A 14,887-nucleotide genomic window follows, 5' to 3' on the forward strand; every position below is an offset into this window, starting at 1 on the left:
GGTCATATTTAGGCAACAAACTACAAATTGCTTATATTTAAGCAACTAAATTACTTCTTTTACACTTTGTGTTCTTTGACCCTGACCTCTTCTGTAACCAACCCTCCACAGACTCATTTAAAAACTTATTTCTGATGCATCAAAAGCAAAATGAATCCAAGACATAAAATGTTTCCCTCAAATCTAATTCACAATGTTTCATTTTACAGGAACGTGATTTGTTACGAGACATGGCTGCTTTATGGAAAGTACCTCAATGCTTTAGCTCACTAAACTATCTAACTCCAGGACTTCTGCCTGCCTGTCACTAGAACAACAGACACCCCACTGAGCAGCATCGCCACGGTGGTTTGATACCCTCAATAAAACCCCCGACAGCCCGCCGGAGACGAGCTGTCAAACGCCCAGAGGGTGTCACCGAGCAGCACAGCTGACTCAGCAAAAAAAAAAAAAAAAAAAAAAAAAAAAGATATGTAATGTAATTTTACACTATTACATAAACGCTGCGATAAGAGCGGCGGCTTCACAACACGGTTTAATCGCACCGAAATGATTCGATGTTCCGTCGGCATATCAAAAGAAAATCACATCCCCCCCCATCATGTTGCACAGCAGCTCATCAAACATTCATTCCACGTTCTGGCTCGGAGACAAAAGCCTTTGTTATCAGCTGCTGGTTATCATATCTGAGCATATATTCACCTGTGAGACACACATTCATATTGTTTCACACACTTGATGTTACACGGACTAACGTTCACATGCAAACTCATATTCCATTATTATTGAGAATATGACAAAATTCATCATATTCTGTTTGGATATTCAGAATTAGGTTTTATTCCAAATGGAGCATTTTCTGATTAAAACATGTGGGATATGTTGATAGTATTCAGTTTTTGGGAGCATTTTTTTGGGACGTGTATATGAGTCTCAATAGGGTTTTTTTTACGGAAACTTGCGACAAACAGACTCTTTTCTGTTTACGAGCAGCTCTAGTCTTGTGTGTTGGACACAAACCAACAAGCCAATAGTTGGCAAAGCTGGAGTAGAAATGAATGCCCAAAAGAAAAGTCAACATTTCTGGTCGGGAGGAGAAACACACCTACTGTTAAACATCATGAGGGACTTGGATATCAACAAGTTTTTGGATATGAACAAATATCTCAACACCGACCTTTTTAAGAAGGTGGTCCAAGGAATGAAAGAGAGAGGCTGAGTTCACACGGTCCAACAAGTCCAAAACCGCTGAAAACTATGAAAAAAACAAATATAATTTGACGCAAAGAAGCAAAATGGCTCAAGCGTCATTTCACGTGTTAACGCATCAACCCGTCAAACATAGAAGATGAATGGCGTGAACGTGGAATTTGCTGAGGATGACAATGCCACAAACTGCTCAGATGGACCAGATGATGCTGGGAAGAATAAGGAAAAAGACGTAGCCGTTAGACGTACAAGTCGTGGGGTCGTTTTACGTTAATCTGAATATGCACGGCTACATGTAAAAGGGAATGTTAGTGATTAAAGTCATTTTCATTAGCCATTTAAACAGCTTATTAGGAATATTGTCTTATTCGTAATAAGGGCTAAAAGATGAATATTTGGTGTCTTGATGAGTTCCCCAAACATCGTGCAGACAACTTCTCAGTTCCTCTTTATGGCGCCTCGCAAAGGAATTTAAAAAATGTCCTTTTGTTTTCGTCACACAAATCTCTTTACAGCCCGAAGTAATGACGGAGACAAAAGAGCCTCGTCGTCCGGACAATGAGGCGACGTTTAACGGACTCATTCAGTGAAACGGCGTTTGTTGTTTCACACCAGGACGGAACAATGAACCGGGTGGTCGCGGGTTCAAACAGGGTCACCTCAAAAAACCAACTCTTGGTTATCGATCACATTCTGACTAATTGCTTGGAGTCAAACGTAGCTCATATTTCAGTTAAATTCATCCTTAAATGTGCTTTTTTTTTACTCCCTCAGGGCAGAACTACAGAGCTATCAGAGCACTTAAAAGCTTCGAGGCCTCACATTATGTTAAATTCTGTCAACGCAGTTCCTTTCACAGGCAGAACAAAAGAGACGGGAGCTTTTAGACCTCAGACTGGCCTGTAATAAAACCAGTCCCGGCATGTTCCCTCTCTAACTAGGGTTCAAAGATCACTCAAACAGACCGGAGAGTGAGCGCTCAGTTTCAGCCGGACTGGCTTCAGACACATCAAGTGTCTTTATAAGGGAAAAAAAGGTCAAAGGATTAGACGCTGAGGAAGGTGACCATTAGAGGGGTTTCCTTCTGTCATTTAGAGAAATCTAATGGTGCTGGTTTGAGAAGAAAAAGGTCTAGTTTGGAAAAAAGTCGTGGGAATTGGATTCTGAAATGACACGTTGAGCAACTTCAAGCAGATCTGAAAGAAAACTGAAGGTTACAGGTTTGAAATATCTGTCAGTAGCACGGAAACATATGATGATCTTATAGAATATGATACATTGCTGTAGATAAACTAGCCAAGGTAGGTAAATTGCAACATATACATTAATGCTGCAAAAACATCATAGTAAAACCCTGAGAGGAAAGATTTACTGGACTATAAATACTTTTACTTTAAAGTTACTATGAGGAACTTTCATTTTGTGTTGATTTTGGCGGTCCCTGTGGACAAAAGTGGTAGTGTTTCTGAGCACCAGACTCCCTTTACAAAACCTCTGCTGGATCTGGGTCTGTCCACGGTGGACTGGTCTCTGCTGGATCTGGGTCTGTCCACAGTGGACTGGTCTCTGCTGGAGTCTGAGCTGAAGGAGTTTCTGGTGAACCTTCATGATTTCATCTGGTTTCTCCAGAATCCGACCCGGTGGCTCCGATGACGAGCTTTAAGAATAACTTTATAGAAACAGACGATCTTCTCTCTGATGGTCTGGTTTACTGATGGAGGTCTATAGAGGATCAGGACTAAACTGAGACTGGTTCAGGACCAGTTAAAACACACAACACAAAATGAAAGTTCCTTGTAGTAGCTTTAAGTATACAGAACTTTACTTGTAGTGGAGTATTTGTACAGTGTGTTATTAGTACTTTCACTACATTAAAGGATGTGAATACTTGTTCCACCCCTGGTTACTACACACTGTAGAGTATATTAGTGATTTCTGACAACACCAATCTCTGTAGATGAATCCAAAGTCTTCATGTCAAGTCCACCCTTCTTGAATAAATAAAGCTTTTGTTTGAAAATCTCAACATCTCTGAGTGTGCGAGGACGGCTGGGAAATGTAAATATCCAGCCCCCTTTGACCCGCTAAACTCAATACTCTCAATCCAACGAGAGGATGCAAAGAAAACGTCAGCGAAAGGTTGAGTCAAATTTACTTTCATAAACACGCCGCCGCAAATCTACAGCTTCAAACAAAGAGCCAGGAAGGGACAGAGATCAATCCAACAGCAGTCTGTCATCATCGGCTTCATTCTTTGTCGTAAAGAGGCTGACGTTGTAATGAGCACGGACTTAAAGATAATCGGATAATCTGACTCTCTCATCTGAAACTTTACATGAAATCAGAGTCCTTCTGAATCAGCATTGGTTCTCAACCTGTGGCTCCGGCCTCCCAGAGGGCCACGAGGAGAAGATTTTGGGTCCGCATATGAATTCTTTTTTTAACCTTTAACTACCAAGAGAAAGTCATCTGGATCTTCTCCTACTTGTATAGTAGATAGTAGATTCACTTAATGAATTGAAAGCGTATAACTGTACCATTAGCGTTTTCTTTTATACATTTTATTATTTTTTATCCACAACTAGAGCCTTTCTTCTCCCAATAAAACTTTTCTGCCAAACAAATGCCACCAGAAATGAACAAATGAGAACTTCACAATTCATTAAGCATAAAGGCCTTCAAAATGTTGAACAAGACCAGAATGTGAAGCCAGATAACACAGTACAAAGACTTTAAAGTACACTCTCAGAACTTCAAAGTGTCAGCTGTGAATGAGGCTTAATTCACATGTTAGAGTGATGTATTAACGAAGCCTTTAGTTATTTTTTTACCTCTTATTTAAGATCCCAGATGACAAAAAAAAACTGGTATAAACTTTGTGCATTCGTGGAATAAAACATAATAACATCTTTTAAAATCTCACAGAGACACTCGAGAGACGGAATGAAATAATGATGTAATTCAAGAAAAAAAAAAAGCTCCCTTGTGTGCTCTCGTTCTTCAGAGCTACTTGAATCCCTTCAGCGTTTCCTCACAGACAAAAGAAGCCGTCGTCCCTGAAGATGTTCTCATTCAGGACAGAACGCAGGAGGGAAACCCGGCATGAGTTAAAAAAATAAAATAAAAATGAGTCATGTGGATTGTGAGGTTGCAGCGTGTGTGAACATGGACGACTTGGCTCAAGTTTTAACGCTTCTCTGTCTAAACACTTGTAGCTCCGAGAGCCTGCGGGCACAGACGGGTTGGAAAAGTGTTGGGGGGGTATTTACAGATTAGAGGCCAACATGCTTGAATCAAACACGCTGAATGAAGCGAGAGACAAAAGGACCTGACGACCTCCCAGACCTTCTGCGATGAAACTGTCAAAGCTACAACGGGGTAGCCTGCAGGGTCGGGTGTGGGGGTGTGGGGGGTCACATGATGATGAGCAGAGATAAGGGGGTCTTGGGGGGTCTTGGGTGTTGATGAGAAAGAGCTAGCTTGTTTGTTTGCCCATTAGCCCAGCAGCTGGGTGTTTGCCAAAGGTCGCTCCACTTCACTCCACCAGTAGAGAGCCGGTGTAAAAGGGGAAAAAAAAACCCAGAAAAAATAGAAAAGGCTTAGTTCCAGTCGAGGAGCAGCGGCGAAGTCTCTCATTTAGCGCCGAGGCAGCAGCGCCGAGGCGTGGGACAGGGTCTCAACCCGAGGATCAGGGCCCTCTGAGGGGTCGTTAGAGCCAAAGATGGAGGAGGTTATTTCCAAATACGCTGATTAAAGCCTTTAATCAGATGTAGCTGCAGCTCATAAACCTCGTCTTCATTCAGTTTGTCTTGGCTGAACATTCACCCCCCCGCCCCCAGACGGCAACATGAAAAAAAAAAACGCCTCCTCCATCATTTCAGCGTGACAACCCACAGCGGGGGGGCCGACACAGAGAGAAAGTAAATGCAACGCCGTCCACAAAACAAATGTAATTCAACAAAGTCCAGCAGCAAACTACACCGGCCAATAAAATATGTGTGAATAAAACATTTCTGGTAGGCGGCAACTTCCTGTTCTGCAAAGTGAAACCAATGCGAAAGTTTCTAAATGCTGCATTCTCTCTAGTGTCCATCAGGGGGCGACTCCTCTGGTTGTATAGAAGTCTATGAGAAAATGACTCTACTTCTCTCTTGATTTATTCCCTCAGTAAACATTGTAAACATGAGTTTATGGTCTCAATCTCTAGTTTCAAGTCTTCTTCAATACAGCATGATGTTCATTTAGTAAATGATGCTCCATTTAGAGTCAAACAGACCATAAAGCAGGGGATGCTTTAGGGCGGGGCTACATACTGATTGACAGGTCGACACCAGAGATGTATATGGCGTCTCTACGTCACTCCTCGGCATTCCAAATATTATAACTTCTGTTCATTGGTTGCAAAAAACTAATGTTATTTGTCATGTCACTCTTTTGCAGTGTTTTCATGTCTAATGGACACGTCTGCACCAAGCTACTGTACGACAGCTACATGCTTCTGTCACATCATCCAAAACTTTATTCTCTGGTCCTGAACGACACAATATTTATTTCAGCTGCATGTTTTAAGCATGAAATGACAAATGGAACATTAAAAAAGTTAAACTTCAGAGAGAGAGCTGAAGGAAAAAGACCAGACTTTGAAACATGAAAAGTCAGATGTATCCACACTTTTAGAGTTAATGTTGTTTTAGTGAGAAACGATAAGTGTTGTTTGCATTTATCTGCATTACAAGAAACTTTTCCATTACTTGGGATTTTTTTTTATCATTTAATGAATTATAACCTGTAGCACCTTACAGAATAAGTCTGGAGGCGTGCAGCCTAAAACCCTCCTCGCTGATGGACAACGCTGTGTTTTATTCCGTCTCTCCCTCAAGCAAAAACAAATGGGAAACTGCTGCTCCGGCTCAAAAAGTACAGAGGGATCCAAGACGCAAGAAGCAGTTTAGCTTTAAAAAGCCTCTTGAAAAAGAGCAGCTAGTGGAGGCACTTCACAGCCGCGGGCCAGTTAATAATTCAGATGTGGTAGAGCCACGAATGGAAAAGTCTTCAAATGATGTATTTCTGTGATTCTGAAAAGCCGCTCGCTATTCTCAGGACATCAGCGCGGCTGGAGAGGCACTCACTTCATTATGACGGGATGTTCACACATACAGTCCAACGGGGAGGAACAGGACGTGCTGGGCTTGGAGAGGATGGCTGTACATTTGGAGAAATGATATCACGTAAAACTCATAACTCATTAGTGGAGTTGCCTCCACCCTTGACACGACTTTGGAGGGTGGCTGAAGTTGAAACCTCCATCTGAGTCTAAAGTTACATCAATACTGAGGCGACAGAAAAAAGAAAAACTCTCAATAAAGTCCCTAAGATTCACTCGAATCTGATAAAAATGTATCTCCAAAAACCTGTGGCATTTTTTTACTAAATCAAAGTCTCTTTCTTTCACTGACTCATCATATCACAAGACTGATTTTACAATATGGTGACTGTATGTAGAGTCACATATAAGAAGGAAAAATGTTTCTTCTAAAAAAACACATATAATACATTGACATGTAGGGCAGTAAAACGCTCCATCACAGATGCCAAAACAAGAGAACTTCAATACCTAATTTTGTTGGTTTATACTTAAAAAGAAATCTCAGAATTATTAATTTTGCAAAACACCACAACATGCTCATAGAATCCGCTGAAATTCAATAAACCATTATCTTAAAATATTGGTCACTTACAAATATAAGTGTTTTTCGTTTTATAAACTCTCCTACAAAGAAGCAATAACAAGAAATCGCTGAAAAGAGCAAATACAAACACATTCATGATGATTTGCTACCAGGAATGTCCCCAAAAGACAACGTGTCCTCATACAGTAGTTTGTATGATATCTAACTAAAAAGTTTCTCCTCAGTTTTTGAGCGTTTTCCTACAAAAGTACAGCACCACGTAACAACGTATTAAAGTGGCCCTATTATGCTTTTCCACTTTTTCCCTCTTCTTTAGTGTGTAATATATATTCTTGTACATGTAAAAGGTCCATAGAGTGTAAATCCTGAAGTCCACGCCTAAAATAAGTTACCCTCCCCCTCAGAAGCTCCTGAGCTCCTGAAACGGCTCCATTGAATTATCTCCTTCACTTCTGTAACATTATGAGGTCACAATGTAACATTATGAGGTCACAATGTTACATTATGAGGTCACAATGTAACTTTATGAGGTCATAATGTTACAGAAGTGACGTAAAACTCCTTCCGGCTAGTTTGGCCCTCAAACAACAAAATAGAGAGACGGAGCATAAGGTATTTTTGAAATGTGAAACGTTGACCAATCACAACAGAGCGGGCTAGCTGACCAATCAGAGCAGACTTTGTTTTCTGGAGGGAGGAGCAAGCGCTACAACAGAGCGTTTCAGAGAGAAGGTGAGAAGAGGTGCTGCAGGACAGAATGATGAGAAAACAAGGAGGATTATGGGCATTAACGCATGTAAACATGTTGGAACTGTAACTGGAGATAAAAATATGCATCATAGGGCCTGTTTAAGTTTTTGTCGTCCTCCTCCGTCTTTTTCCCCTTCACTACTTTGATCCAGCTTCAGTTTGGTTTTTTTCGTCTCCCTCCCTGTAGTCCTTCGAGTGTTCCCTCGGTGCATGTCCTCATCCCTTCAGGGGGACATGAGTTCTGATCTGGTTTCTCCTCTGATCACATGGGTCGTTTTTAGAGCCCCGCGGGGAGAAAGCGTCGCTGTGAACGACCCGGTCGTCACAGAGGAATTATCACTACAGCTGGAGCCCCAATCCACCGAGGGGCCCTGGAATAAAAAAAAAAGGCAGCTTCTGCTAATATACATATTCTGTCCAACAGCAGTCCGATCCTATTAGTGCTTTTAATATCATACGTCACCGCCGAACCCCCGGCGGGCAGAATGAGGATGGATATGAGGATATCGTCCCTCAGCGCAGAGGGACTCAGAGATTGGCTTTTCTGAAATAGCTCGCTGTGTTCGCCTTCACTGTACTTTTAATTTGAGTTTTTTTTATTTTTTTATTCAGACTCAAGTTGTGAAGCGTGTCGGGCAGAAACGAGACGTTCTGCTGAGATTGTTTTTCTGACTCGTGACAGGAAATGTTATGCAAAGATTTTCTTTTTCTTCCTGAGAAATCCCCTCGGTGCTCTGAGGCTGTGACATATGTTACATACGGAGGTTGGCTTTAAGGGTGGAGGTACTACGAGGAGAAGGACACAAACTAATAAGAAGAATGTTATTTCATCAGCTGCTTTGGGGTATTTTTATTTCACTGTCCAAAAAAAGTTTTAAAAGTTTTTAATTACTAGAATACTTGACTGTGATTGTCTGATTTGTTGGTGTCTGTTCAAACGGTCAAATATTTAACCGCCGTTCCACTTCAGAGCTCCAGGTATTTTAATGCTGTTACCCGTAGCAACGTTAACCGTTAACTCTCCCTGATGAAACTCATCATGCGTTAAACTGACTGCAAACACACGTAGAAGATTAAGGGGTTAGTGGTCCTGGTTTAAGAGTTGAACAGGACTAGTTTATGCAACGTTGTCAGGAGGTAAAAGTGTTTCTTGTTCTTTGTTAGCCTTTGATAAAGGGGCCTTGGCTGGTTTCTTGGCCAATGTAGACTACCAGGACTCCTATAGTTCATTTCTATTATGATCAGGGTCATGTTAGACTTGCTTTAAGAAGGCTTTCACATCTGTATCAGGGTACCCTCGAACCAAAAGTCCATTTAGCCTTATTAAGTGCGTACGATTCGCATCCAGTGTGAGGACCAATTGTACTAAAAAATGAATGTGAAATGCTATTTAACACATAAAAGACGACGCAGCGTAGCTTTATAAAGACACTTTTGCCACTGATGGAGTCGGAGACGACGGAGAAACAACAGAATTCTACAATCCGAAAACTACAGTTTGTTTTTTGGATGCAGAAGATTTAGAGACCTGCAGCGACCTTCATGGTGCATTCAGGTGTATCTTGTAAACTTTACTTGTTGTAAAGTATCCCCCTGCCTCCTGTGGATTCTTTTTTTTGTTGTTTAACTGTTTGACTTAGTGTGGGACATTCCCAAAAAAATCCATCATGGTACCATGTAGCATGTCTTTTTAAAGAAGAATTTGAAAATGTAAGGGACGGTGCTGAAAAGTTTAAATTCAAGAATTGAATTCTCAATAACGGAGACATTATGCAAAAGGCTTTCTTTTCCACACTGTAGGGACAACATTTAAACAAAAGTTGTGCAGATATGAATCAATCATACCTTATACAAAAAAAAAAGCTCTGCTAGGCTGCAGCAAATGGAAATGATATATATAATTATATCTTTGAAAGAAACTTATGAAGGTTATTTCCAAAAGTGCACATTGGAAAAACTGGTATTTAGAAACAGTTACAAATTCAGAACTGCTTATCAGTACGTCTTTGTGTTGGAGCTTCTCAATGCTCAACAATGAACCTGAATCAGGAGCAAAAGTTCAGGATCGTAACCAGACAGGAAGAAACTTAGCCTCTCTATGACACACAGTCACAGATTGACTTTTGAGGTTCTGTTCAGGTTGTCTCTGCCCGGACCTCGGGGGTCTCTTCGGTGCTGTTCTCGAGGGGTGCCCTACATTTTGATTCCTACAGAAGCGGCGACTCGCAATGCCAGGAATTCAAACCCTGAGGGGCAGGTGATATATTTGGACATGGTGCTGCATGTTGACGAGCCCAGACGTCCTTCACTGACGGCTGAACACATGGGATTGTAGGAGGAGAATATAGCAACAGTACTTTTACTTTCTATTATGTAACGTTGAGGATTTTACTAAAGCATGAGATATCATAACATTTCTTCTCCATAAAGGCCTTATACTAGTTTGATGCCTCTCAATTAAGAAAGGCTGTGGTAATATATAATATCTGTTCTCTATAATATCTGCTCTCTAAGTACAAAAATCTGAGAGCTTCACTGTTTTTCTTGTGGTTTTGTGTTATTTCGTAATTATTTTAGTTTTTAATGTAGATGTTTTGCCCCTTTTTGTAGTCCTTTTGTGTCTTCTTGTAGTCTTTCTTGTCTCTTTATAGTCATTTTGTGTTTCTTTGTAGTTGCTGTGTTTGTCTTTGTCTTTATTTATGTCTTGCCTCTTTTGTAGTTGTTTTGTGTCTCTTTTTTGGTCATTTGGTCTGCCTTTGTGCATGTCTTGCCATTTATTTGTAGTAGTTTTGAGCCTTCTGTAGTCAGTTTGTGTGTCATTGTGGATATGTTGCCTCTTTTGTAGTGGTGCTGTGTCTTTTTGTAGACGTTCTGCATATTTTTGTAGTCATTTTGAGTCACTTTGTAGTTGATTTGCATCTTTTTTGTTCTTGTTTTGTGTATCTTTGTGGTGTTTAGTACATGATGTAAGCTTACATCAGCTGACAGGATCTGGATGTTAAGGATGACCCGAGGTTGACGTCACTTAGAGTTCACACTTAGAAGATCCTCCTCTGAGCTCATCCTCCTGTGTGTCTCTGATCACAGACAATAAGACAGCTGACTGATTAACGACTCGCAGCCCGACATCGTCTCCTCTGGCCTCTTTACACTTGTCAGTAGAAAACCAATAATTAAGTCCATCTCACACATTTCCCCACATGTAAAGAATCAATCATTGCTTTCATCAATATGGTCTTTTTTTAGGCCAAACCAACAGGTTTTGTTTTAATAAAATACCAAAACTGACAAAAATCTACATGTAGGTGGTGCCTCCTTCATTAAGTATGCAGAGCTCACACATATAATGAACTTCAATCAGTGTGGATAAAGATTGACATTCTGTGTTAGGGGGTCGTAACGACTAATTAATTACCTAAATAAGGTAATGAATGACCTGACTGTTAAACGATAAAATGGTTTTTTTGAGTCCATATTCTCTTTCCTTGTCAATCCTTGCATTTACGTTTAAGTAAGCAGGTCATGCAGTAAGCAGAGAATGTGTTTACATGCACCGCAGTGACCTGGTTTCTGTAAATCTGCACATACATGCAGCAGATCAGTAATCAGCTTTCCCCCCCGACCTTATTGTGAATGCATAGCTCACTGATCTTAACTGTATTATACTTTCCCTGTCTGTAATATTTGTTATGCACATGTCTGTAAGTGAAAAACACTTATTAAATAAACAGTTTACTCTCATAGGAAAAAGAAATCTGCATTATTTAAACTATTTTCTCTGAAAGCAGGTTTAAGAATTCATCCTTCTGGAGAGAGCAGATTGTTTTCTGAATTGCATGTGAACTCAATGACTCGAAACTCTAAACTGTGACCGTAGAGAGCGAGTGTAGCAGTCGTAGGTTTTGTCGGCACAAAGCGGACGAATCAAAGGTGTAATGTGAGTTAGAGACATGAGACATGAGGATTATTTACATTACACATATTCTCTTTACTGAGAACTTTTGCACATCTCCTGACCACTATTTTTTGCACAACCTGCACAAGTCTCTCTTTGTAATAAGATAAAATAATCCTTTATTAGTCCCGCAGCGGGGAAATTTGCTGTACATATTTGTTATATTACATTTTAAAGCATCTTTTTCATATTTGTATTGTAATTGTTTTCGATTCTATATTTATGGTCCTGACTTTCTTTTATTTCCTCTTAATATGTTTATTGTTATGCACCAAACGCCAAAGCAATTTCCTCGGTTATTCATTTAATAACCGACTTTACAATAAACCTGATTCTGATTCTGAGCATGTTAATTCATAAACTTAAAACCAGAACCTTATCTAATCTTTCCACACACTACAGAGAAGTGTGGAAAGATTAGTTTAAATGAAAAAAAATGTTTTACTGCCCTAACATGCGTGTAAGCTTTGTTTTCATATGCCTGTTATCTCACATATATAATTGTTCCTTTTTTAATTAATCTATAAAGCATTATCAGAATGACCTTTGTGGTTATAATTGAGCATAAATCAAGCCGAACGCCAAAACCAATCAAATGTAAAGCAGAAAGAGGACACTGCTGCCGTCCTGCACCGTCTGTTGTGCCTCCTGTGGTTTGTTTCCACCACACAGAGAAGCCGGAGGGTTTCTGCTCTTTAATCTGTGTGGTGTGTCTTTATCTGCTATTCGTTCCTATCTGCCCATCTCTCCAGGTGTCGGGGGGGTGGGGGACGGACGAGTCCTTCACTTTGAACTCCAGAAGGGCCTTTTTCTTTTCACCCCCGACTGTGTTCCAACATGCTGGGACGTCCCACCTGCCTCCATGCCCTCTCCTTTTTCCCCCCCACAATCCTCCTCCTCCTCCTTTCCTTTCTCCTCCTCCTCTTCCCTCCTAAAAACGCCGACTCGTTGCGTCCTCGCTCCAACAATTACCCTCCTTCAAAGCCGGGGGATAAGTAACACCGGGGCGGGGGGGCAGGATGTGTTCTCCTGCATTTACAAGATTGCAGGTATGTTTTTTTTTTTTTACTGTAATTATGCTGACAACACAGCAGGAGTTCATCATTACTCTGCATGGGAACCAACAAAGCGTCTGCCTGCCGGGAACCATGTTTGAGGCTGTTTTAGGAGAGATCAGCAGTTGTTACAGCGAGACACAAGTGGTGTTTTTGTAAAGTGCACAACAGCAAATTTCATTCCTTTTAAAAGTTGTGGTTCGACCAATAAAGAGGAAACGGAGAAATCTGACGGATGAATCAACGTGTGGTGACGACGGATGTCTTTCACTGCTCAGTGTTCAGTGTTTTAGGGTGAAAACAGCATTAAGAACATCACTGGAAACAAAGAACCTCCACTTTAATCTGGTTTACACATTTTGTTTTTAGGATTAGAAACTCTGGACAGCCATTAGACCTCTTTTCTGGTGGTGGAATTTTGAATTTATTGATCAGGACAACGATCTAAATATATCAAATGTTTAAAGAGAAGTAGTTTCACTTGAAGATGTAGCTGTGAAGCTTCAAACGTATCAGCAACAGATGACAGTTGATATCAACGAATCACAAAACTGTTGCAGTGAGTTGAGGAAGTAAGATAAGATAAAATAAAATAATCCTTTATTAGTCCCGCAGCGGGACATTTTGCAGGATTACAGCAGCAGAGAGGATAGTGCAAACACGAGACATGGTAAAAAACAAGTATTATAAATAAGTAAATAAGTAATAACACAGTAAAGAATAATAAATAAGTAAAAAAAAAAACGATTTAAAGTTTTTAAAAAACTGGGATAAATGCTAATTTTCTTTGATTCCGACATGAAAAATTAATCTAAAAGGTATAATTTCAGTCTCAAACTGCACTTTTTCCAGCTGAAACTTTAAAAGCACATGGTTATCAGTCTGACGGAGGTCAGGCCTCAGGAGGAAACCAGGCCACGTCTCGTCTGTGGATGCCTCGAGCCAAAACACGACAAACTTAAAAACATTAACGCTCATCACAGAGTCGGGATGTGATGATCCTTTAGCAGCTTTTTAAAAAGAACAAGAAACAAAAAAATAAAACTCACACCTCAGAGCAACTACCCCGAATGTTCTCCAATCCCCGGCAGAACAAAGCTCATCACACAAACTTCTTCTTCTTTCTAAACTTTGAAGAAGAGTCTAACCTTCAGTGGAACGGCTCAGCGGGAGGCGTCGGCGGCGTCGAGCTGCATCCTGCTCTCTCTCGTCGCCATTACCGTCCACAGAGTCAGAATGAGGCATGCATTATAGATGAGACACGTCTTCTCTGCTACATCTACGCAGCAGTCCCTCCTGATAATACACACAGCTTTTACCACCTATCTCTGCACACACACACACACACACAGACTTCACCCGTCAGTCGTTCTAACCTGGTGATGTCCCCTATGAATAATACATGAGCAGATACCCATTAAGGCCTCACACACGGACCCGAGATCCTAATTCTGAGAGCGGACGGAGAAAGAAATCTTAGCCAGTGAAACCAGCGATGGTGAAATAGGACAAGACAGGACGGGTTCACCTACCGCATACAGCGATCCCTCCAAGACACAAGCTCCTGTGATGAATAAGAGAGAGAGAGAGAGAGTTAGAGTCCAGTCATGATCACAGGGATTATGTAAATCTGTTGCTGTCAACCATCTGTGTCATGCGTGTGTCGCTGTTACACTGACAGAGAGAAAATTAGTGACTGAACAGATTCTAAATCCCAGAAAGGAGAATAATCCAAGAACAAATAATGAAAAATCTCCTTGATTTAAAGCGTTTGGAAAGGTTACATGTTACAGGGATTCACATTTACATATATGACCACGAATGTTCAGCGAGTTGTTGAATGTTTGATTGAGTTTGACGAGTTCATATGAAACATTTTTCTTTATATAAAAAGTCGCTTTCACACATCAGAATCAGAATCAGAATCAGAAGATGTTTATTGCCAATTATCTTACACATACAAGGAATTTGTCTTTGTGATTCATTGGTGCGTTACAGTAAATGACAAACTTTGTAATAATAAAGTCATAATTTAAAAATAGAAATGTGAAAATGTACAATAAAAATATGGTTAACAAGTAAACAAATAAGACTATGTTAAAACAGGTATATATGCAGTTCAGGAACATTTGTGTGTGAACAGGAGCTTGGATCCATACTGTATCGACAAATTTCCTCCTCAAGACCTCGTTATGTTTCAGGGAAAATGGCCGTAAGGCAACTTCATT

At 40.5% G+C, this 14,887-nt stretch overlaps 1 protein-coding gene across 1 annotated transcript in view; it reads right to left on the bottom strand.

The window, feature by feature from the left end:
• fras1 (Fraser extracellular matrix complex subunit 1) overlaps nt 1-14,887 on the bottom strand; it is a 262,161-nt gene that overhangs the window by 243,259 nt on the left and 4,015 nt on the right. The window contains exon 2 of the mRNA XM_054610644.1: nt 14,192-14,223. Within this exon, the coding sequence (XP_054466619.1) occupies nt 14,192-14,223 (32 nt within the window). The remainder of the gene's footprint in view (nt 1-14,191; nt 14,224-14,887) is intronic.

Source organism: Anoplopoma fimbria, chromosome 13, assembly GCF_027596085.1.
Source record: "Anoplopoma fimbria isolate UVic2021 breed Golden Eagle Sablefish chromosome 13, Afim_UVic_2022, whole genome shotgun sequence".
Taxonomy (NCBI): domain Eukaryota; kingdom Metazoa; phylum Chordata; class Actinopteri; order Perciformes; family Anoplopomatidae; genus Anoplopoma; species Anoplopoma fimbria.